General features: G+C 39.3%; 3 protein-coding genes across 9 annotated transcripts; 1 reads left to right on the forward strand and 2 right to left on the reverse strand.

The window, feature by feature from the left end:
- The first annotated feature begins 102 nt into the window (after positions 1-102).
- Positions 103-23,982, forward strand: LOC124306343 (keratin, type I cuticular Ha4-like). 4 transcript variants are annotated; one of them, XM_046766937.1, is made up of 5 exons: positions 103-329; positions 639-1,875; positions 2,438-2,497; positions 2,655-2,956; positions 10,425-10,597. In XM_046766937.1, the coding sequence occupies exons 2-5, from the start codon at positions 652-654 to the stop codon at positions 10,549-10,551; spliced, it is 1,713 nt and encodes a 570-aa protein (XP_046622893.1). In that variant the 5' UTR covers positions 103-329; positions 639-651; the 3' UTR covers positions 10,552-10,597. The 4 variants fall into 4 exon arrangements, 2 of the variants coding, with proteins under 2 accessions (XP_046622893.1, XP_046622895.1); XR_006908584.1 differs by lacking the exons at positions 103-329; positions 10,425-10,597 and adding exons at positions 6,324-6,379; positions 6,513-6,626 and having other exon boundaries at positions 467-1,875; XR_006908583.1 differs by lacking the exons at positions 103-329; positions 10,425-10,597 and adding exons at positions 6,324-6,379; positions 6,475-6,611 and having other exon boundaries at positions 467-1,875.
- Positions 3,191-7,949, reverse strand: LOC124306346 (E3 ubiquitin-protein ligase RNF25). 2 transcript variants are annotated; one of them, XM_046766949.1, is made up of 6 exons: positions 7,776-7,949; positions 7,579-7,650; positions 7,147-7,387; positions 6,680-6,898; positions 6,283-6,594; positions 3,191-6,156 (listed from the first exon to the last, which is right to left on the reverse strand). In XM_046766949.1, the coding sequence occupies exons 1-6, from the start codon at positions 7,799-7,801 to the stop codon at positions 5,998-6,000; spliced, it is 1,029 nt and encodes a 342-aa protein (XP_046622905.1). In that variant the 5' UTR covers positions 7,802-7,949; the 3' UTR covers positions 3,191-5,997. The 2 variants fall into 2 exon arrangements, with proteins under 2 accessions (XP_046622905.1, XP_046622904.1); XM_046766948.1 differs by having other exon boundaries at positions 3,191-6,171.
- Positions 9,051-22,258, reverse strand: LOC124306344 (uncharacterized). Of its 3 annotated transcripts, none has more exons than XM_046766941.1 (5): positions 22,112-22,258; positions 15,164-15,500; positions 13,131-13,361; positions 11,714-11,989; positions 9,051-10,695 (listed from the first exon to the last, which is right to left on the reverse strand). In XM_046766941.1, the coding sequence occupies exons 1-5, from the start codon at positions 22,251-22,253 to the stop codon at positions 10,503-10,505; spliced, it is 1,179 nt and encodes a 392-aa protein (XP_046622897.1). In that variant the 5' UTR covers positions 22,254-22,258; the 3' UTR covers positions 9,051-10,502. The 3 variants fall into 3 exon arrangements, with proteins under 3 accessions (XP_046622897.1, XP_046622896.1, XP_046622898.1); XM_046766940.1 differs by lacking the exon at positions 22,112-22,258 and adding an exon at positions 19,091-20,225 and having other exon boundaries at positions 15,164-15,487; XM_046766942.1 differs by lacking the exons at positions 11,714-11,989; positions 22,112-22,258 and adding an exon at positions 19,091-20,222 and having other exon boundaries at positions 15,164-15,487.
- Positions 23,983-24,302: the final 320 nt, after the last annotated feature.

Here is a 24,302-nt window from a genome sequence, read left to right on the forward strand (position 1 = left end):
TGTTTAGTACTGTTTCAACCACGGCACGCCTTTTAATACCACGGTCGCGGCCAATTTGCAGGTCTAAAGATTCGCAGTACACTGGTGCAACTGGTGACGCCGCCGCCATGTTACATTTTGTTACATTTGACACTACCTGTTGATTGAAGGCGTTCGTTCTGTTAGCTGCAGTTAGCTCTTACATAAAAAGTGTTTTGAAGTGTTTGTTAGCTAATATGCCTAGAAAAGCAAAGTGCTGTGTTTTAAATCGTTCCGACGTAACATCTGTGCGATATAGGTTTCTCAGAAATGAAAAAGCTCAACACTCGAGATTTAGCGAAATTAGCGACGTACGTATTATGTACCCGTCTTTTAGTAATAATTTTATAATACGTAAAAAAGTATTCCCTACTTTAAATTCGAATTTCCCGCTACCAAGTCCCTTTTAGCTTCTTTAGTAGTGATTGCAACCACGGTAAGGTAAGTGGCGCTGACTCCAGGAAATTCGTTTCTATTCTAAGAATAGTGCCAGAGATTTGTTACCACGGTGTTTTGTAAACGAAAGAGGCAAACCAACCAAGCAAAGTTAGCCGGAACCGTATGTAAAATTTGCGAATTGATCAAAAAATGGCAGGTAATCGCAAATCGGTCTGTTATAGAAATTGATCAGTGATGAACGAGCACCGAGTTTGCCGAGATTTAAGAATGGACAGCTTTTCCGATAACTCCTCAAGGTACGAGCTCGACTCTGTGACCTCGACAGATTCGCTGCACTTGATAACGGACGAATTTCGACTAAGGCACGTCTCAACCCCGGACGTGTCGAGTGCAGAATTATCAAAGCGCCTGGCGGTCCTCGAAGTTGAAAACGAGAGGTTAAGAGTAGACCTTGAAAATTCTCAGGTCGAATTGAATGGAAGAGTCGTGGGAAACCAGTCGCTGAAGGACAAGATCACCGAGCTGTACATCGAGGCTCAGGCTTCGCTCCAGGAAAGGCTTACGCTCGACAATGAGTTAAAGAATGCCAAGAGGCAGGTGCTGGCTGCTGAGAATTTGAGGCAGTGGTATCAGGCACAGATCCACGAGTTGCAGGCCAGCAAGAGGGGCCTCCAGGTCGAAGTTGATACTTATCAACGACTGGTGAAGGAGAAGCACGAAGTGACTTTGGCTCTGACTGCCAGGTGCAAGCAGGCCAATGACGAATACATCGTACTGAGTAAAAAGTTGAGAAAAGAGCGCCAGGAGTTGAAGGAAGAAATAGAACAGCTCAGGGCAAAACTTACACTAGGTCAAGCAGTGGCTATGCCACTCAAGGACCCCCAGACTCGCCTGTCGCCCGATTTGTCAACCAAACTGGAATCAACCGAGGACGAGCTTAGGGACACGAGAGTTGAGCTTAAAGCAATGGAGCAACGCCTCATCAGCGTAGAGGTTCAGAAAAACTCACTGGAAAGTGCACTAGCCAAGTACAGAGAGTTGATATCCAGTATGGGGATAAACATGGAGAAGTGCGAGATGGAAAAAAATGAGGCCAAGAGCCGACTCAACGCCGTGCAGATTGAACTCAATAAAGTTAAGTCTGAGAAGGATGTCCTTGAATCGACGCTCTTGAACTCCAAACAGGAACATGGCCAAGTTGAACAGGCGATAGTCCAATTGAAATCTCAACTTAACAAAATGATTGCTCAACACAAACTGATTAAAACAAGAAACATCGAGTTGGAGTCTAAGGCCGCTGTGATTCAGGAAATTAAAAATGAGAACAAGACCTTAAGGTCTCGTTCATTTGCTGCTAATAGTGCTCTGTTCAAGAAGCTGAGAGATGCCAAACGGAAGATCAGATATTTGGAGGAGCAAGTTAACAGAGAAGACAGCAGAAAGCAATTGTTTCAAGCGGTAAGCCGGCATTTGAATAATTATATATTTTTTTCCTCATTTTTTATCTAATATTTCATCACTCACCTATATTTATATTCGTATGTTATTGTTCTAATTTTTACATTCGTTGCAGTAATTTTGGTCCATTGCTTCAGCTACATTTCATTCACATGCTAGCAATACCAAGAGAAATTCTTCATCCTCATTTTCAATCCAGTTTGCCAGTTCTATTTTTTTGAACACAAGGTACTTTCCTGTCATCTACACTCAACACCTGATACGCTCAATCACATAGGGTATGCAATTTCAAAGACCCGCCTATCGTCCTCACTATTTTTCTTTGCAATTACTGAAAAGCTCATTTTTAAGCGTAGCATGTTATACATCTGTAAAACTAAAGCTAGGGACGGAAATTGGCGGCTACAATTGGAATAACAAGTGAAATGCCAGAATCAGAGTTTAGTATATTTGATCACCAACTTTGAAAACTAATTTCAATTCCGTGTTATCTATACTGCACTGCTTTGATTAAGAAATCAACGAAATATTAGCACTAATGAAAATGATGTGGTTATTTCAGAGGATTGAAACAGACACCTCTTTACAGGAATGTCTCAAGCGGGCTCTTGAGAGAAATAAGGTGAATTCCCAGATCTTGTCCTGGTCTTAATTATAGACTGTTAAAAGATATTTGATACATCGATAAAATAATATTGATTTCTCCATCACTTATTGTGTCATATTAATTTTGTACATTTTCTTCAAACACTTGAAAAACTTGGTTATCTAATTTCCAGGAGCTGAACGATCGACTGAAATTAATTTCAATGGCGAATAAGTTGGAAGAAAGTATTGACGAGGGATATGGAGACGGATTTTATCAAAATATAACTACGGAAATTCCTTCCCCAGTTCCTCTAAATGCCGAATTAATGCATAGTGTAACACGGGTTTTGGCTAGCGGTAAAAATTTACTGGTTCCTGTACAGGCAGGACTGGAAGAACTGCATAAAAAGCTTGAAACCCTTGATCTAGGACATCGTGCACGATTCTTGAACTCCGGGCAAATGTCCTCAGATTCACCTACAAACAGTGCTAGGTCAGTAGCGTGATGTAAATATAAAGAGAAAGTAAAGAAATCATATGAAATTAATATATTAAATGATATATTTACGAAATACAGATGTTGATTTATAATAATCTGACATTTTCTGATATAACTGCCATTGTTCTATATAGTTGAATGAAAATCGCCAAAAGATCTATGCAAAATTGCCGTGTAAAGATAATTTTTTTTTTTTTTTTTAATATTCTCTGAAGTTTTTCTAGTTCCTAATCATAAATATACCTATGCATAAACAAGTGCATAATATTATCAAGGTTCAAAACTGTTCAGCAATACCAACTCTTAATTATTGTTTTTCAAGACTTTGGTTTGAATATCAGTATGTTGGTTACTGATAAAAAAAAGTTCTAAGAATAAGTAACACAATTAATAACAAGACCGAATTTGCGTACAACTGTTATTGTCTACCTTCTAATATCGATAAACTGATATACAGATTAGAAATTTCAACATATGTTACAATGATGAGTTTTGATGAGACCTTATGATATAAAATAAGAACATCATAAACTGTGTTGCATTGAAATCATACACTTGAAACAAAGCTGTGCTGCAAACTCTTTGTCAACAATGCAAAAGTTGTTAACACTTATATCTTATTTTTTGCCGGTACTGTAAAATAAACGTAAATCCTGTTTCATACGTGTGCTATGTACGCAACATTTAAACAATAGTTAACGATGGTGATGTATGCATCTAGTCACCTGAGAACTCAAACAGTGATTGGAGTACGTTAAGAGCATCAAAAGTCTTTAAATATCCACTTTGTGCATCACTAATACGGCTGAAAAATTTCTGTGATAATGATATTTTAATTTTTACATCACTGAGTGCCAAGATAGTTCAGAAATAATTTAGTTTTTGTTTTTGTAAATTCCAAATTTACAATTTAGTGCGGAGCTACATGTGCAATTTATTACTATCAATAGCGAATGCAGTACTGATTGAACCCCAGTTATAACTATTGTGCAATGTTCAGCAAACGTAGATAAGCGCTTACAATTCAATTTCAATTCACGTTTAAATACAGTTCATTATTCATTTACGTATTTAACGTCACTATTTAGTACGATTAATGGTTGACTGGAATGATGCGACAAGTGTCTCTGTCATTATATATATATATGTATATTTGGGTGGTTCCTATTTGGAGGGTGGAAAAATTTTCATTGGACCGGGCCCCAGATCTATTTCAAATCTATAAAACAAAATCTTTGTCAATTTTTAAGCCGCTACGTCAACTGAAACACATGCCTGAAAGCTCGAAACGTTATAAATAAAAAAAACATTTCTTTATAACCAGTTGGTTCGATTTCTATGACTAGTATAAACTGAAGGAACTATTTGAGACTTGGCAGAATTGTTACTTATAATGATAGGAAAAGACCATGAAAATTTTGATAGTTATTGTTTGTAAGCTTAATAAAAATGATACTATTAAGCTTATATATAAGTAAATTGTTGTTAAAAAGCTTTTATAAAATTTTGAAATATTGAGGATTTTTACCAAAATTTATAAAAGATAAAGTAAGTGGTTATAAAAACATGTATTTGCCAATTAAAACGTTTGGAGCTTTGCGCCGTGTGTTCCAGTTGACGTAACGGCTTGAAACTTGACATAGTTGTTTTTTTTTGATGATTAGGAACAGATCTAAGGGAGGGTCCAATGAAAATTTTTCGCACCTAAAAACAAAGATCACTGTAATAAATATATATACATATATATTATACATCCAGGGTGACCCAGGACTATCGCCACATAAGCTACGATGTATTACTCCCGAATATCTGCGACAGTAACGTTTTTTAATTCCAACAGGAAATTCGTAGTTTGCGAGTTACAGCTGTTTGAAATTTACCAATCTGGTAGTATCTTATGGCTTAGAACAGTTGTCAAGCACATGATACTCAAATGACAATCCGCCAGCGGGTTCTTCTATTCTCTCAGATGCAACGGAATTAGCCAACTTCATACGGCTGTAATTTGCAAACGAAAAATTTCCCATCAGAAATAAGAAACGTTTCAGTTGCGGATTTTCATGATGGAGACACTGATAGCTTATGGGGCGATAGCCCCTGGGTCATTCTGTATATACATATATATATATAGACACACATATAGGTATATATGTATATTTTGACAACATTTATTATACGGCATATAACATGGGAGTAATTTTTATTAAAGTCTAACAATTCGGAACATTTTTACTTTCCACTTACATCTTAAGCTCGAGTCGCATTGATTGATTACATTCAATACCTTTGTAAAAGTACTGCCTGCTTCTTTATTGATGTCCATCAGAAGCCTTGCATAGCTATAAGATAATCGTTCGAAAAATCACGTTATGCGTTGCCGCCATTTCTCTAAAATCTCACACAAAGTTTGACTAGATATTGCGTATCGATTGGGATATTAGAAACCAGTAAGACAAACAAATGGGTCAAAAAAATTGCATGGAATAAAAATATAGTAAGTGTTTCAAAACTTGGGAAAGTACCGCTACTCACAACTTTTTGGAAGAATACCTGTAAAGCAAGTTTAACATCATTTTAATAATTTGAAAACAACACCCAAAAGTTATTACAAGTGTTAAACTTACTTCCTGGCCGTTTTAATTATCACATTAAACTGTTCAAAACCTAAATCTTGAACACACTGTCTGCAATTAATGAGATGTAAATGAGTCTGAATGAATTACTTTGTTCCTTTCGTATGAAAGTTTACAAATTCATGCTGGCGGTAAATTGGGTTGTAACATTGACTGTACAATTCAAAATTACTGTGATCGTAGACCGTATCCAAAAGTTTCAAACGCATCCCACTTTATATACCGTTACAATGGGAGAGCTGCTAAGGACACCGTTACCTATAATTTAATTACACAAAGACGATTGAAAATTTGACAGCCACAGCTAGTAACGTCGAGTATTACGCTAATAATGCTAATTGTATTGTGTAAATTTAATGACGAGAGATGCCAGGCAGTGCTGAGATTGTCGCGAACCCATTGTCATCTGGGAGTCGTCTCTGCTTGCCGTACTCTGTCAAAGTGGCGTCGATAATTAGGACGACCACGTCCCCGGTTTCGATGACCATGATTATTGTGTCTCTGATGATTTTGTTGCGATTGCCGTGGCTGATATTGATTTGGTTTATGCTGCGTCCCGAACTGCTGAGGGTGTTGCTAATCAAACATTAAATCCGAATAAAATTCGCCATGCATTATCTGCAAACTTTATTGTCGTGCTTTTGTTTTTCAAGAATTCTAGAAAACATATTTCAACATTTAGCTTACCACCTGAGTCACCACTGGTTCTTCTTGATTTTGTATTGCAGTTAAACTCGTCCCAGGAGGACTGGGCTCTTCCACAGCACCAGTAGACTCCTCTTCGGTTCGTAAAAGCATTTTAACTCCCTCAGCTTCAAGATCTATTATTCCTCCCCTCTGCTGCTGATGTAAAAATAAGGCAGCCATTTGATGTTGCAGTTCCCTCAGTTCTGCAGTAACTGCAAAATCTTTTGCAGTTTCAACTTCAAACGGCGGTGGAGCAAGGCTTAGATTTTCAACATCGCATTTAATCACTTCGCGGCATACGGGACAGATTGCCTGCGATCATTGAAAAAGAAGAAGTTTTGCACAACAAGCAAGTACCATTGATTTGTCAACTCTGAAATGTACATTGGAAACCTACTTGGAACTTGTTTTTAGGATCTTGTTGCCATAGCGGCACTTTTTCTTGCTCCTCTCTATAATGCCGTTCAGCAGCAGCTACATGGGCTGCGAGGCAATGCGAGTGAAAATGATGATAGCATTCGGTTTTCGTGAATTCATCACCCTCTCTGAATCCATAGAGGCAAACGGCGCATTGGCCAGAGGGCAAGTTGCTACAAGTGAGATGTTCCCGTACTAGCTGTAATTAATTAAATTTCCTTGTGAATGTAACTGTCAATGATTAGACCGAGATATAGAAACAGATTGTTTTCCGCCACATCCGGGTCCCAATAACTATATCGATCAAATTCAATACTGATTACACAAATATTGAAATCATGTGTACACTATTTTTATTTTATTTTTTTTCACCAGTACCAAAAATTACCACTAAACATTGCGAACATCATTCATTTTAACGAGAGATCAGAGTTTTCCTCAGCTTACCTCAATCAACTCGAACATAACGGGCTGACCAACGAAATCTTGACACTTAGCTTCTGCATCCGCTTGTATGAGACGAACGGTGTCTTCGTGCAATCCTCTTGGATTTCGGAGTGTAACCCTTGGCGAAACATCTGGGTAGCCAGGTAGCAGATCCACAACTAATCTCACACAAACGTACTGAGACTGAGAGTCTTCTCCAGTTGATGGAAATACTATGGTCTCAATGCATTCCGGTTCACCTCTGAAACAACCAGATACCGTACTTGGTAAGCGAAAAAATATTGAAGCAGGACACTTCGGAAATACTGATAATATTTTTTGTGATTTCTTAACATGCATCTCCACATATATCCATAGTATGTGTTTGCCAAATAGTATCGTAGTAACACGAAATATTCGATCCATGGAAAGAAAAGATTTAAATCTGCGAACCTTCGGTTTTCTTTGATGTGCAATTCGTGATCTAGAAGAATAGCTTTGAGAGCTTCGATCTCATCGGTCACCCTGTATAAACAAGAGCAATATCAAGAAATATAATTAAATGTAGAAAAATTTATATTGACAGTGACAGTTTGACACATTCGAGAAAATTGTCACCACGTATTGGGCTCAGTATCATTGCGAATTACCTTTCGTCGGTGCCAGGATCAGCCATTATTAGTACTGATAAATGCGAGTAACAATTTGACAAAGGTATTATCTGCTATTTGTTATATTTAATATATTTTGTCTCCTCGACAAATTAGTCGGCCGTTCCGACGTAAAGCGTTTGCTTTACAGATTTGCCTTGTTCGGCAGCTTCTGCTACATTTACAGGTCTGCCAGTTAAAGACTGGGGTATTTTTTTTTATCATTGGAAGACAGATACCGAACCTGCATTCGATACGTGTTATTTAAAAAAGAAAAAAAGCAGAGCATCCGCGATAATTTCACCGTCAAATGTTTTTCAATATAATTCTTACAACAGTCGCGAATGTCGAAACGTGATAGAAACACAAGATGAAAATAATTTTAGCCAATGAATCTTCAATTTTCACGCGCTGGGAAAAATAAAAATAAAATGTAGAATAATAAAAGCGCGGGTGTTGAGTTCGTGACGTCAGGATTCAGAGATTCTAGGGACGTGAATTACATCCCAACATTTGCAAGCGAACATCTTGTAGAATGAGAAATGAATAATACTACGATTATAACGCAATTATGAGGTTGACTCGGGTCGAGCTGATATTTTTGAGAAGGAATCAATTCAGTAGCTGCAAGTTTCTACCGAATTCCGTCCGAAACATGGAACGAAATTTTTGGGACTAGAGGACGGTTGGCAACACTGACATTGCGCTGTGAACTCGCGCGGGCTACCGTTAAAAATCTTCCGTAGATCAAATTTTTTAACTCAAGATTGACGAAAAACAATTGCATATCGAATAAATGATAGCCATAACTTGATACAGAATTTTTTCATCTCATCGTGGAGTAAGATCGTTCATCAGTGTAACAGAAGCACGGATCAGGCGGGATTTATCCCACAATATCGATACTCGCTGCCATGATTTACACACATACTTCGTTGGTAAGTTACTTTGGAATATATATTTTTGTTCATTGCATCCACAGTCTTGTCAATATTTTTGTCAATCACAGTATATTCAATTATATTTTACATCGACTTTAAGATAGATGAACTGCTTACTACATAAATCCACGAATCATTCATAATATCTGAAATAATCGTAATAATGACGTTTCTGAACAGCCACAGGATTGGACGCATATTTTCACACGTTGCGTATTATAACTTTCATTGAAAAGAATCCAACGGCAACAGTGGTTGCTTCTCATAAAACCGGCGACATTGTTTCCAGGAGGCGTTTATGGAACATTGCAAGGTAAAATAAAAACGATGCTAATGAGTATTCAATTGTCTTTTTATTCGCATAATAAATTAAGCCGTCTGTGCCCATATCGCGTATCATTCATTAATAATTCTCTTCTTTATCATACATATTTACAATAATGCAGAGATAGAAAGAATATTATCGAAACTACAATGTTTTTATATAATAACATAACGCGTTCGCTCCTTGCGAAAAATCGTTACATTTTCACTATTCTAATCTCTATTGGTACGTACATGTAATAATTCTACATCTGAGTAGCGCGAACGGAAGATCGTGCCGCAAAATCCATCGATACACGAATAATTACATCATATTAATTCATAAATTAAGTTATTATAAACTATAGTTGTAATATACTCTCTCGATTCTATACTTATTTCGACGAAATTTTTATCACTGCTGAAAAATTTACTTTATGCTTTTTCATATTATATAAAACGTATACTAATCACGTGGATCTCTTTATGGAAGTTTATCACATGCATATGCGCGTACCCATTACACTCTGTTTTTTACCCCACAATGCATAATGCGGTAATTTTCTTAACATACTTCAATTTATTCATTATAATTCGACTAAAATTGGTCCTACTCACACTGACTACACCGTTATAGTTATACATTATTGTATGTATATCATACGTATGCCTAGATGTATAGGTACCATGTTATTATTGTCGTTCCGTAGTGAATTTATTGTCATTGTGAATTTCGATCGAGAATATTACAATACGGCCGAAGTGTAGTGGACGCTACAGACATCTGTCTGAATTATGTTTCAGAGGAAAAGTAAACAGATTAGTCAATTATTTTGATGCGTTTCTAATATTCGGTTATACAGAATTTTTTAAATAACTCATTCGAGTATCGCGAATATACGTTCGCTGCTAAATAATATCACCATAGGTATAGCAACTTTTTCTTTTGTTACGTAAAGAAAAAGAATTCTTTTAAGTAAAAAATTAAGATTGCTTTGTGTCTCCAACTCTCGAGATATTAACAATTAATATCTCCGTTGCAAAATATAGGGTTGCATTATATATTGGAATTATAATGTGTCCACAATTTTACCGCTATAAGTACTTCTTACTCTAAACATAGCCGTACGAAACGGTCGGAAGTAGTGAAAAGGATCTAAATTTTTGAAACATTTGAAAATCTTTAGGAGATGTTTAAGTTATAGCGGTTGCAATTGATTAGATAATAAAGTTAATCGCAGCCGAGAGACTTTGGAATCAGAAATATTTTAACACACAAACATGTATATATATAATATATATATATACATATATTATATAGGTATATATTATTACACTGTGTCATATATAGCTAATTGAATACGAAATAATTTGTTTATTCTTCTTTTCTTTTCTCTGTTTTCAGAATTGGAACCGTGACGTGTAATTCGTTGACGAATTATGGAATTTCCATGCAAAGTCATTATAAGCTGGTGTCGCATCGTCAGTACGGCACGTTGTCCCTGAGATGCGCCTGTTTCCGGTACTCGTAAGCCTCGCATTTCCCCCACCACGATCTTCGCTGGCAGGCTTTTTGCGGCTTCAGAACAAAACACTTTGTCTGTACAACGTTGAAGAACAATTTCCCAACGAAGTTCGCCGACGAAGTTCCGGCCATCTTTAGACACGTTCGAAAACTGAAAGTGAGAAAATTTAAGAAAAGAAAAACAGTTGAGTATAAGATAACGTACGTAAGATTAATATGGGCGTATACATAGGTATGATATACATATATTACATACAATACCCCTCGTATCCATTCCCTACCACGCGTTTTTGCCAGTTTTAAAATAAAATATCTGTACAGAATAGATCGGTATTACATTTCCGCAGTTAGATGAGACATTATGAAGCCTGGAAATTGCATATAATATAAATAATAATATAATTTATAACTTTAATGAAAATTAGATTCATGTGAACTTAATTTTCTCGCAGTAATTATAACTACTCAGGTGTAAACCTGAATTTTAAAGCTACACACATGTGCTCTGTATAGATATTGTACAAGCATAATAACTACGGTATATATCGTCACACGTTGTGCCATAACATTTTGCTCCACGCAAACTTTGTGTACACACGATTGTTTCTAAGTCTTAACCGATCGCCGTTGTTAAAAAGTAAGAATAAATTGCGAGAAGCATAATTTTCTTAAACAGAGTTCCGACGCGATCCTCCGGCGATAAATTAGAACGAACTGTTTTCCCGTGATTCTATTTTCTATTGACTTTGGTCCGCGTATATTTTAGAACCCGAATACATAATAACACAGATAAGGTGTACAACGCGACCGCGGTCTTTGGAATATCAATACAGATATCCTTAGCTAAAGTGGCTAAGATTGTTTATTGACAAACGTATAGGTTTATTCACATGTATGTATAGGTATAATAAATACTGTGCGTATTGAAGTAACAATATAATTATCCGCTCGTTAGATTCAAAAACTGAGAAACTCTTGAAATCGGTACCACATAATTTTTCTTTAGCTATCAATCGCATGATCGTTACGCGCTTGATCCTCTTCCTCGTGCCCCCCACTCACCCCAACCTCCCCACTTCATTTCCTACACTTTACCGCAATTAACCGGGACACTTGTCGCGGTGCGTGGCATTTGAAAGATAATCGCGCTCCGTTCGGCGAGAGCTTACCGCTCGTCGCAGGCACAATGCATGAGGGTAGAAATTCCCCAGTTGAAGAGGTCGTATTTCGTTTGAAAGGCGGGTATGAAGAACGGGCAGGTGGTGTCATGGCGCCGGCAGCACGCGTCTGCCGAGCCGAAACCACCGAGATTGGTGTACTTGGTCGCTCTGTGACCCCGACCGCACCACTGCGTCCCGGGTATGATAAGGAGGTCGCGTTTTCCCCGGTGGCGTCCTCGTCTTCTTCGCCTCCGTCTATTCGACTCGTCCCCGTCATCGTATCTCCTGCGGTGCAGACAAACAACGAACGCAAAACCGGACATTTTCACCCTGTTATGATCGTAACCACCTGATTCTTCTAATACGTAATTCTATCTACAATATATGATTTACAGATTTGGGATGTACACACCGAACGATATTCGTTATCTACGTATACTACGTATTGGGATGCAGACAGAGGGAGAACTCGAGGTGCCAAAATGTAGCTGTGTTGATACGAATTTTAATCAATTGTATCAGCTGCTGCAGCTACAGGGTAAAGCGAAATTTTTCTATCACATTTAACAAACACCCATATAATATACCTATGATATATTACAAGCTTCGTGCGGAGAATTATCAATCAAATTTTACACTTCACGTCGGTTATCGATCTTGACGTTTACGTAAACAAGGTTGCAGCGGCGTCCCCGTTGACGCTTGATCGCTGCATCGGTGGTTTTTACTCCGCTTTCTTATCCTCGCTTTAGGATAACGTTACATGTCAATCTACCTATACACTTGCTATAATATAAGGGTTTCTGCGTCGTTCGATTCATCTCGTTCAACGACGTACGCATGGCATGGCATTGTTGTGTGTATAGGTATTATACCTTATAAAGGTACACCGCGTCGTGGTGGTATGACTGCGTCTATTATAAAACATGCCTTTAACAATACGCAGAAACTAGATATCGGGGTGTGCTGTTTTTCTTTCTTTCTTTCTTTCTTTTTACCGTCATCTTTATCTGATACATGCTTTCACTTTTCATTTTGCAGGCGAATTTTTGACACGTTATCGTGAACCTGGTGGGAAAGGAGGACGAGGGTCAAGGAAGCTATCGAGATACCGGCGGCGATGGCGATTATGCAACGGCGACGTCAACGACGGCATCGATGGTGTGGCAGGGCTTTGGTCTCGACATACATCATGCGCATACAGTAACACCCGTTTCCTCTTTCATACCGATAAGTATGCGACATTTATATCCCACCGTTATTGTTAAATATTCTTCCTCAATTCTCTAGAGGTATCTATGTATAGAATTTGAAAACGACTGGACATCATATCGATATAATATCACTGCATGGATGGTCTGGTTCCTATAACTTTCTCCGATGTTTGCTATATTCCTCTTCTTCTTCTTTTTTTGTTACTGTTTACCTTTGGTCGCATCCGCAGTGACTGAGAGTGAACGGCATGGAATTGTAATAATCGTAGCGTTGGGTCATCGGAGGAATCGCCCTGTGACAATGATCGTGGCGACGACAGCATCTGTCCAACTGATCGAAAGCCCCGAGCTCGTTATAACGCGATGCTAGCTGCGTCGGTCCGCACCATTTCGTCCCCGGAGCCATCATCAGGGCTTGGAACATTCCTCTCCTAACTCTGATCCTGCGTAAGCCAAAACGACGAGAACTTAAATCGATCTTATCGCTTGTCCGGATTCACACGAGAAATTGACATCTCTGCATTTTACTGCAACCGAATACGAGGATAAAACGAACGTTAAACCCAATGTGTATTAAACAATCTTATGTACAGGTATATATAATTGTATACCTGTAACAAAAAAAGTTCGTTAAACTGACAATTTTTTGGTGCGGGTATAACATCGTCGTCACCCATATATGTACTTAAGCTGCGTGAGGAAAGTTTGAGAGGGGGTATTTTTTTATGAGAATGGACACGGGGGACTTTTACTATAGGATAACGTTTAAGTGTTTTATTACACCGTTCGAAGCATGGATACTACAGCTCTTTCGGAATTACTATCACGTAAAACTCGTAATCTCCGGAGATCGCCTTTCTATAGTTTTTAGGTATATTATACCTGCTGTACCGGTATAATACAGAGCTGTACAGGCGATCCGTCGTCGATGTAAAACCTTGTACATTTATTTCTGTCGTATACGGAATCACAATTTTTCGATTCGACAAGTGTTTTATACCTCACGCAATTAAGGATATCATCGATTATACGAGCTAGTTTCAATTGAAGAAGAAAAAAAAACGCAGAGATGAAAGATAATACAAAAGACAAAATACCTCCTCTCATATCGTGTGTAATGAGTTACACGAACTTTGACTGCGGTTAATTTTCCACAAGATTAGAAAATCTGCGTAACGCACGTGCGGTTAGTCAGTAATGTTATATGCTACGATTATACAATTATGCAAAACTGGTTAGTTTTTTTTTTCACCCCAAATTACCGAAATACCAGCGTATTTAAAATAATTTTCATCGTCTGCCGCACTCGCACCGCCTGATTCCTTTTCTTATTCTTTACTTGGTCGTAGATATAGTCCCACACCATTGCCTGCCTGCCTGCCCTCATTTAAAACTCGCTAAATCGGCCTTCGATTCAAGGAATGCAAATGTCGACTGTGATGGTTAGATTTATACTGGATTGCATGTCGATGCACGTCAGCATATACAATGTACGTACCTATCATGTCTAATATTATCTATGCAACGCGTTGTCATAATTACTATCAGCTTATCGTTAGTCGTTCTACGCTATTTGACCATATTTTATCTTTTATGTAATTATTCTACTATAATATTATCATTTGTCAAAGATAGGAAAAATCAAACCCCACTAGAACGTACTGAGGTAAATAGTTCCACCGCTAACAAATACCGCGTTTTTTCAATCCTCATTATTGTTATATATATAGAACGGGATCTCGATATATGTAGATAAAAAGAAAAAGTCTGTGCATACACACGCATAATACATATGCATATAGGTATGAACTATCTATGGACGCGTTACACATGCATAATATAATATCAATTTTTGAACAGTCGATAGCATCAATCGTTCTGTACAATAAACTATAAGGAAAAAAGTAATAATCGGAGATCAGAATCAGGCAGTGCTTATACTGTATCAGTATGTAGGCATATGGTATGTAATATACAAATCATAAATATAATATACAAGGCATGCTCCATGCAATTTATGTAAATTTCCAGTATAATCGATTCAACCAATAGCAAATGAAATAAGGTTACTATCACGAAAAGCAGAATGAAAAAACAGCGGGTGGATGTACAGGGTATATAATAATTCAAGCGTGTGGTTAAATGTATATGTGTATAATGTTACAGGTGGAATTAAGGGGGTACAAGAGAGAAAGGACATTTCGCTGGTGCGTGAAAGCTCGTCTCTTGCACCTGGATAACTCACGATTGTCCGTGCCGCGCCATAACTTGATTCCGCGTTCTGGTTCTAACCCGGAAACACTGACGGCGAAGATCCTCGGCCGAGACGAACCAGTCGGCGATGTTCTTCTCGGTTACTTGGAACACAGCCTCGTCCCCTTTCTCTTCCTCATCCTCGTCTTCGTCTTCGATCTCTGGCCTCGAAGAGCCACTGCACTCACGGTCATCATCGGCGTCTTGATCTGCCTCAACGTCGAAACAATCGCTCAGGATGCCGCCTTCGTAGATCAGCTGCAATTTACGGCCTTCATTTTTGATCCATACTTCGCGCAGCGTTACATCGATGTCCCTGAAAGAAAAAGGTATTGTATCCAATTTATCAGGAATCTACTTTGCCTACAGAGAAGTCTCTAATTCATTTAATTGAATAATATTGCAAGCGTAATCGTGAATCGGTCGTTTCTATACTCTTTTCTCATCTATTCGTACCGATTCATTGAAATTTATAAGCATTTTGGGGTGAGAATTGTAGGTACCGCGACCTGTAAGGTTCGGGCAGACCGAAATACCGCAATGTTTACTCAGGACCACCCTGCAGTCCAAAGGCTTTCAAAGACCGCTGAAGACTTTTGAACTCTCGGTTATGTACGTAAGTTTATTGTAAGAACACTTGAACGTTTTACCGCATCATCATCACCGTATAGTTTCTGTTGCGCGGTTCGGAAAAACCTGTTCGAAGTTCAAAACATTGTCCTGAATGAGATACACGGTGTTGCCGTGTATGTTTACGAATTAAGATCCGTCGATTTATCGAATATGACACGTATTACCCGCGCGGTATATTGTAACTAAGAACTATCAGCAATATTTAGCTGGGTTATTAACTCGAAAATTTATTTCATCACATATCGTAAGAAATATAACAAAATATACAAATATTAGAGTAGATTTTTAGTGCATAAATGACGCTTAATTTTTCTTCGTTATAATATAACAGCGCGCGATTTTGGGTAAGAATTGCAAGCTGATCGGTTCTTCGCTCTTGACCCTTGGTATATTTTCTCAAGTTGTACGATAATCTATACAGTTAAAGCGTAAACAGATGTCACAGCCGGCGATAAAAGCGGGTAGTACGTAATTTTGCAAAACATTCGTGTTTTATACGCTACAGTCAACGGTCAATGATCAGGTTATGCCTCGTATAGTCGAAAGTAATAAAGAAAATGATTTGGCGAAGAAAAGATTAGATATAACTATATAAGTTGGGTCTGACTCCGGTTAATACGTGCGATTCGTCGCAGATCGGCTAAAACGAGCTCCGCAGACGACTAGAGCCTGTATTTAAGAATAATAATAGAAATTGCGACCATGCAAGGTGCGGTAAACCGCTCGCTCCGATCTATAAATATAAATCTTACTGATATACATATATTATAGGCGTGCATGGACTAGATATTATTATGTCGACAATCAGCTGTTGCAAGATGTGCACAGTCGATGTTTATCTCATTATGCTGTACGATTGTTATACCGTATAGATTTCTTGTATAATACGCATATAGTTTATTATGCTTACTATTATACGACAAAAGTGACGTAAGAGCGTGCGCGTGAACTTGAGAAACGCTAATAACGACTTAAGAATCATCACTGCTGCTTATTCTTCTGTTTGCTACAACTGAACAAACTATAGATATACATACACGATTTTTGATCATATAAAATAATTATACACGTTGAATTACTCGTTTTCTTGGAATTTCATATACATATGTATAACATGTATACGATCGCAGCACTTCGACAGAATTTTTGTTTTTTCGACAGAATCCCTCCGTAAAGATAAAAATTGAGTTAAATCGAGCGTTGATAAAATATAATCTATAAAGTTGAAAACAAATTTAAAAGCCTGCTTACGCAAATCCACAGAAATTTCGATTTCGGCACTCTTGTCGTATTAATAAGCACCGAAAATCATCTAATTGCCATGCGTTCGATTTCATCGTCAGCGCGATTTGGTGGAAACAAATTCGTCTGATTTGCGAATAGTGTTTCGGTGACTCGCATGGTCGACGGGACGGTGTTCACTAGTTCGCCCTAGAAGGATTTTAGTGCCGTGTATGTAGTTCTAAGTGCAAAGTGACGCTTCGCGGTGGTCAGATCCAATGGCATCCTCGTGGGAGTGCCGGCAGATGACCGAAGCCGAGAAACACCGGGAACCGTCGCGTCGCCTTCTTCTTCCCCGATCCCAATCCCAATCCCAATCCCAATCCCAACCTATACCTATACTTAACTTGTCGCTTTTCGGCTTACGATTTAACTCTATATCCCCGTGTATAAACCTGCCTCCTCGCGGTGCAACGGCTTATATTGTTAGCTTTCGAATCCAATTTTGCACTTCTATCGTATACCTTATACCTGACCATCTTGCAGTGATGTAAATGCGTCGACGGGATTGACTTAGAAATGATATCGTCGCTGCAGGGGTTGGTAAAAAGTTGAAGAAATTTACTTTATACAACGAGAGAATGTTTTACGCGCTTTTCCATGCGTATTTTCTGTACACAAAGTACCCGTTTCTATGACGGTCGAGTTAGTCGGCGAATGCGCATGCGCGGAATACTGAAAATACTACTTTTGAATCCTAGGAGATAAAAGTGGTCTTTTCCGTACCGCGCGCATGCGTTGTCGCGAGCAACTCTGACATTACGCGACTTTAACCACAATTTCGTGCTTCGTGAAGAAATGCGTAACATACTCTTGTTATATAAAGATTCGTGTGCAACAAGAATGCAACGGTCTTTTCGCCTCGCGTATTTTCAATATTCGTCTTCGTCTCATCTACGACTCATATCGCAAACTTACGTTCGGTCCGCAAAGACCAAGTTTGCCTCCTTAGACTATTTTATTTTCTACTGAATTACCTCGCCACTTCGCAGATTCTTACCTTCATGTGTATAGTTTCTCACAATCATCTGTATCGTTTACCCTCTGAAACGGTCTATGTTCTATCAATTATAGACATTATATTTACACGTACAGAGCAGTTTGGAACCTTTTCCTTTCGAATTGAGGGGTGAAGAAATCTTGGCACACTAGCTCGGAAATTCTTTTACTTCCTTATCGGGTCATTTGAACTTATTATACAATTAGAATCCATAAAGGTTCAAAAAAAAAAAAGAATAATCCCATGCGGTAATTACTTCCTTCGAATATAGATATATACTGCAGATGCGGACTTCCTGATGATAGGTAAACATACTGCACACCCTCGGTGCAGTGAATAATAAACAAAGATTTAAGCTCAGAAGCGCGCAGCTTGCGCGGTGAAACGCGTCAAACGTGTCGTCCACGTGCCGTATAACTTGATAAGCGAATCTCTCCTTCCACTAGTTTCAGCCTCGTCGCGGACGACTGAACTCTCGTAATATTTTCGCGATAAATGCATAGCGGGAGAGCGAACGACGGTTCACTTTATCTAACATTAAAAACACCTATTTTCACAATTCTCCAAGTTTCGTACTACGCAACATTTATATTCAATATTTTTTTCCGCTGTGAACCTAAGTTTAAAAAAATATGAACGATATAAGATCAAGGTTCGAGCTATCTGACTAATTTTACAGTTTTAACAGAAATTAACGTTCTGTTACATAATTAAATATTCGACGAGTTCGCTGTAAAAATTTGTTTTTTTCACCAAGGCTTTAATCGTAATTCTTATGCGACAGATAATTACGGCTCTTTTTCGAGTGATCGGATGCCCTTGTAAATATAATCGGACTATAAATTCTACGTAAAATTATTCTTTTAATATCTGTATCCGCAGACTGCTGTTATCGATGCTCCAGCTCGACATTCAGGAAAACTAAACTCTTTCCTTGTTCTCCATCTTTCTACTTATACATGATATACACGTATCGGTATTCGTTTTAGATCGAGTCTTACGTACCCCCAATCGATGGATGTTTCTTTGGCACAGAATCCGGGCCACGTGCTGACCCGTTCAAATTCTCCGTCAGGGAGAAATCGGCTGATTATTAGGCCGCTCCGGGTGGCCGAATCGTTTGAAGCGTGCAACCAATGATCGGTACTTCCGATTCCGCGGTGCAGGTCGAAGTCACCCGCACCAACAATTAAGGGCGGTAGCAGTAAGACAAACAATCCGAATGCCGGCACCATTGGAATTTATAGTCGCTACACGAATAACTCGCCAAGTTTCACGTCTGATTTTTTTAGCGTTGATTTTTTTTTTTTTTTATTACTTGTACTCCGTATTATTCGCTCGTCGTTCACTTTCCTTCTCAGGGTAATGAGATAATCAATCGGAGTAAACGCCTCCCGTTACACTGAAGTGACGCTTGACTTGAGGGAGAGGAAAAAATTTCGAAAAGTTATCGCGTTACGGCAATCTCTTGACGAAGTAATCAGCACACGTTCTAACTTCTGTTGTAGATATGATACGTTTTTTGAAATAAAATATTATCGCGTGTACGTTTAACTTACTGTTTCACTATTATTCTCGCGGAAAGTATATTCGAGGTTTATAATAAATGTAAGCAAAATAATTCTTTCCCCGTGAAAATGGAACGATAATTTTACTAGCTTGTTATAATTTTCCGATTAATAACCGATGAAACCTGACATATTTCCCGGCGCACTATCTATATATCATATAAATCGAATTTTCAACGACGATAGAAAATGTTTTGTAATTTCAGTAAGTCGTTTCAGTTGGTGGAAGAATTTTGATAAAATAAGAAAAAAAAAAATGAAAAAAAATATCGTCAAATCTGTAACCGAATGATTCCTTTTTCGGCAAAAATTTCTATATTAATTTTATATGGTTAATCGATCTTTCTTTTTTTTTTTTTTTTTTTCTTCGAGAAGATTTCGAGATTGTTGTGTTTAACGAATGGCGATATAACGGACGATTATCGTGTGATGATAATTGACGAAATTGCGAACTCGGGAATGAGGCTGGTACGCCGGTGTCTTGTGGTCGGAAAAAGATGAGGAGAGAGGAAGAGAGAGTTTCGCGAAAGGACTCCACCGGGGGCCAGGCGGTCCAAGAACTGAAGCGCCTCGCACGCGGCCTCCTTTAAATACGTCTGATGTCCTCGCTATCCCCGCTCCGCCGAAAACCACCGAGTGTACGTATAGCGCTGAGCTGCATCATGCCTGCCTGTTTGCCTCTGCCTGCCCGCTTGGTCTCCGTGTCTCCTCCTCTTCGTAGGTACGGGACGAGAGCGAAAAAAGACGGAGCAGGCCGCTACGCGGTTCCATTTGCTCGTGAATCCACCCCCTCCCCTCCTCCTTCCATCCTTTACCCCCTGTGTCGTGCATATCCATCACCGCGTTACGCACGATTCAGAAAATCCCTTCCCCTACCTCAGATCATACCGGCTGACCAACCGTATCCGATCGCGCGATACGTCTTTTTGCGAATTATTCTGTTGCGTTGTGCGAAACGAGTTTAGCGATATACGTAGAAGCGATCGTTTTACGTTTAATTTTCTTCTTTTTTTTTTCTTTGCTGTAAAAAACATATTTGACCGGATCAATGTGTTATGGATATTTCGATTTAAATGTTGAAAAGAAGGGGTGATATTTTTGTAAACAATTGTGCTGCAGGTCGCAGTTAGGGATAAATCGGTAAAATAGTATATTATGTGATAAAAAGGCAAACTCGGTCTTTTTGGAACGAGGGAAAGTTTGCAATATGAGTCGTAAGGTGAGCCGAAGATGAATATTGCAAATACGCGAGGCCAAAAGACCGTTGCTTTCTTGTTGCACACGATTCTTTATGTAACAAAAGTATGTTGCGCGTTTTGTCACGAAGCACGAAATCGAGGTTAGGGTCGCGTAATATCTGATTTGTTCGCAACAGCGCATGCGCGGAGTACAGAACAGGCAACCTTTCAACTCCTAGGACTTAATAGCGATGTTTTCAGTACTCTGCGCATGCGCATTCGCAGAGTAACTCGACCGTCATAGAAACGGGTACTTTGTATATGGAAAACACACGTGGAAAAGCGCGTATAACATGCTCGCATTATATAAATAAATTTCCCCCGACCCATGTGTCGTAACTAATTCGATTTAAATGTTTAAAAGAAGCGGTAATATTTCTGCAAGTAATTGTTCTGCAGGTTTCAGTTAGGGATAAACAGGGGAAAAATTAATTTTATAAAAACTGCCAGAAATAGCTTCGAAGAATACAGGGGGCGAGACTTGGAATGGATCTTTTGTATAACGATTCAACAGAGATCACGAGGTATTCAGTTTATAGGCAGTTATTAACCCCAAAAGAGGGAGACCGAGACTTTGAGAAGAGAATTTTTATTTGACGTTCATCCCCTGCGTCTGCAGCTGGAATTAGGAAACCGGGAGCAGACGCCGCGTCTAAGCAAGGATTCGTTCGAGATCCTCATCGCGTTGACGGTGTTTATAAGAGAGTTCTGAGAGGCGCAGGTATAAGACGCTGTTGTCGCCTACCCTGTGTAGCTAACACCCTGACTCTTCAATTCGGTTTTTCAACCCTCCGCAGGAGCCACTACAAAAAATATCGATACAGCCGCATGCCGTAACAGAAAGCCGTTTCGGGAAGGATCTTGAGAATCACTATATACGAGTATATAGTAGTCGTCAATTTCCTAATACACTTAAGTTTATCGTGGTCGATCTTTGCAACTCTCTGCGGGTGATTTGAACTAATATATAGTTATTATAGAAGCTTTAAGCGGTACATATTTTCATCTAATAGAATCGAAGTAACTAACGACAATCCGCAGCCATAAAAATGTCATCGAATATCGTACATTATACATATACTCCTGGTATACGTACCCTCGATTCTTGATTGGTTATCCTATATATACATACACATAACGTGGAACATGAATACAAGATATTTTATCATATCGTGGTATGATATAATAACGGTATAAAATAATGCTTTATGTTCGGATATTTTGAACTACATTGATCAATGAGACGTCATCGAGGTTGTATAATAAGGAACATTGCCTGACGATGCGTGAGTTCTTTAATACCAATTCGCGTGGGCATTTCTGGGACCAGTCTTCTCCATTCAGGATATCTACGAGGGGCATATTACACGTACGTACACAACCATACGATATCATACTCACAGCCCTGCAGGCTAGTACGGTTCATCGTTACAGCGACGTGTAGATGTGGTTGCATGGCTAATGGCTTACGGGGCTGGTCGGCTGGCCGGCCTTTTCCCGACACTTCCTAGCTGGTAGCAGCGCACCGCGATGCAGATATCAATCATCTCGAAGCTATCACTGACAGCTCCTTGCTCCCCGGTTGGTTTATGCACCAGCATTGCATCGTGAACCTCGTGGCGTCTCGTCCTGCGGGGTTCGGAGATCCTCCAGTGCAGCCCGGACTCCAACCCCCCGGTTTCTCCCTATCTTCGACTAATTAATTTTTATGGCTTACGGGTTCTCCCGGGACGAAACGAGGAGCCAGCCAGGCCGCCGCATTCCTTATTCCTTTCGGTTTTCATTCGGATCCTCTGACGCGACGCGACGTCCTTATAGTGCCCGTTGCAGGTATAACACCGCGTCGCATCCGTGTGGAGAGGTCTTCGCTGAAAACAAACAGGCGAGGTCTAATCGCAATAGGTATAAGGGCCGTAAGACGTCAATGATTACCGTACACTAGGACATGGCAAAAACTCATTCCGCACTTTCGAGTTTTCTTTCTGCACGCGCCGTTCAGCCTCACAAGTATATGTTACACAGCCTGCAGGTCTGACTATGCGAAATCGGAGCCCTGTTATTATTATTATTATTATTATTACTGCACGCGTGTCAAGCTTTTTAGTTTCGCTTATGCCTTTCCGTGCTGAAAACGCTTATATTTAGCTTGATATTAATATCATTCGTTCGTAGCATGCACAAAGCGAATTGGGGACTGATTTAATTTGCAGGAGGCTGCGACTATGTCCCAGACAGTGTGTTCATCATGTACCTTAAGATGTGCAGGAGAATCGCGTCTTCGACGAAGGCGGACCGCCGCTTCGGTTCTCTGATCCCTGGAATTCGTTGGGAACCTGAAAGAAGTTAAGCTGTATAGAAGTCGACTATCCGCAGTATTGAGAACACTGTCTCCTCTGTTCTCGAAGATCTGCGATGTGTCGGACATTACGCATATCCACACACGTCTCATACATAATCCATACGTACGAGTCAAATGCACGGTACGCATTTTTGGTAAAGAATTAACATCTCGCGGTCTTTGAATTAAACTGCGGATAATCCGAGACATTTTTCACCATACTTTCTGAACTTACTTCAATCCAATTTTGGTTTTGGGGGGAGGAGGTGCTTTGACGCTCCAAAATCATACCTATTTTTCAGTTTTTTTTTTTTTTTTTTTTTTTAAGAACATGAAAACACTTGGAGAAATTTGAGTTTCAGGACATTGTTGTTTATAGTTTTGAAAACATTTGAGAATTTTTACATTCAAATTAATAACAAACTGGCGGCATGGCGTATATGAGTATTTTCATATTCTTTATAAAAAAAAAGACCTAAAAATAGGTATGATATTAGACCGTCTAAGCTGCCCCCCCCCCCCCCCCCCCCAAAAGCCAAATCGGCGAAGGTTCAACTCTTCCACCTAGCTCTTGGCGCGCTACAATACAACCCGTACAGTCTCGGCCTTTTCACCGCTGCTAGAGCCTCTCGCCGAGAGCCCCGCCGCTCGACTTGACGTTTTTCGCGAGATAATTGTTTCTCGTAATTGTAATAATTGCTTAATAATACCACAAAAGGGGGGAAAGCGCGGAGGGAAGAAGAGGAAGAGCGTAAGAGTTAACCAAAGTGGTCTCGCGTCTGGGGGTTTCCCTTAGCTACCCTCCTGCAACCGGAGCCTCAAGCAATTCGGATACGCAATACGACGAGTGTCTAAAGCTGCTGGAAAAAGAGTACAGGAAAACGAATCGTGAATTCGACTTGCGCAATTTCACTTTAACGCGTTGCCGTTCTTTCCAAGCTTTAATAACACGGGTTCACCGAGATATCACGATTTTAAGTACACAAGTATCGCTAGGATGGGGTCGTACAAACGTCGAACTATAAGTTGTGATGGCTATGGTATTTTTTCTTCTTCTTATGTAATAGTTTCTT

The sequence above is a fragment of the Neodiprion virginianus genome, chromosome 5, assembly GCF_021901495.1.
Source record: "Neodiprion virginianus isolate iyNeoVirg1 chromosome 5, iyNeoVirg1.1, whole genome shotgun sequence".
NCBI lineage: Eukaryota > Metazoa > Arthropoda > Insecta > Hymenoptera > Diprionidae > Neodiprion > Neodiprion virginianus.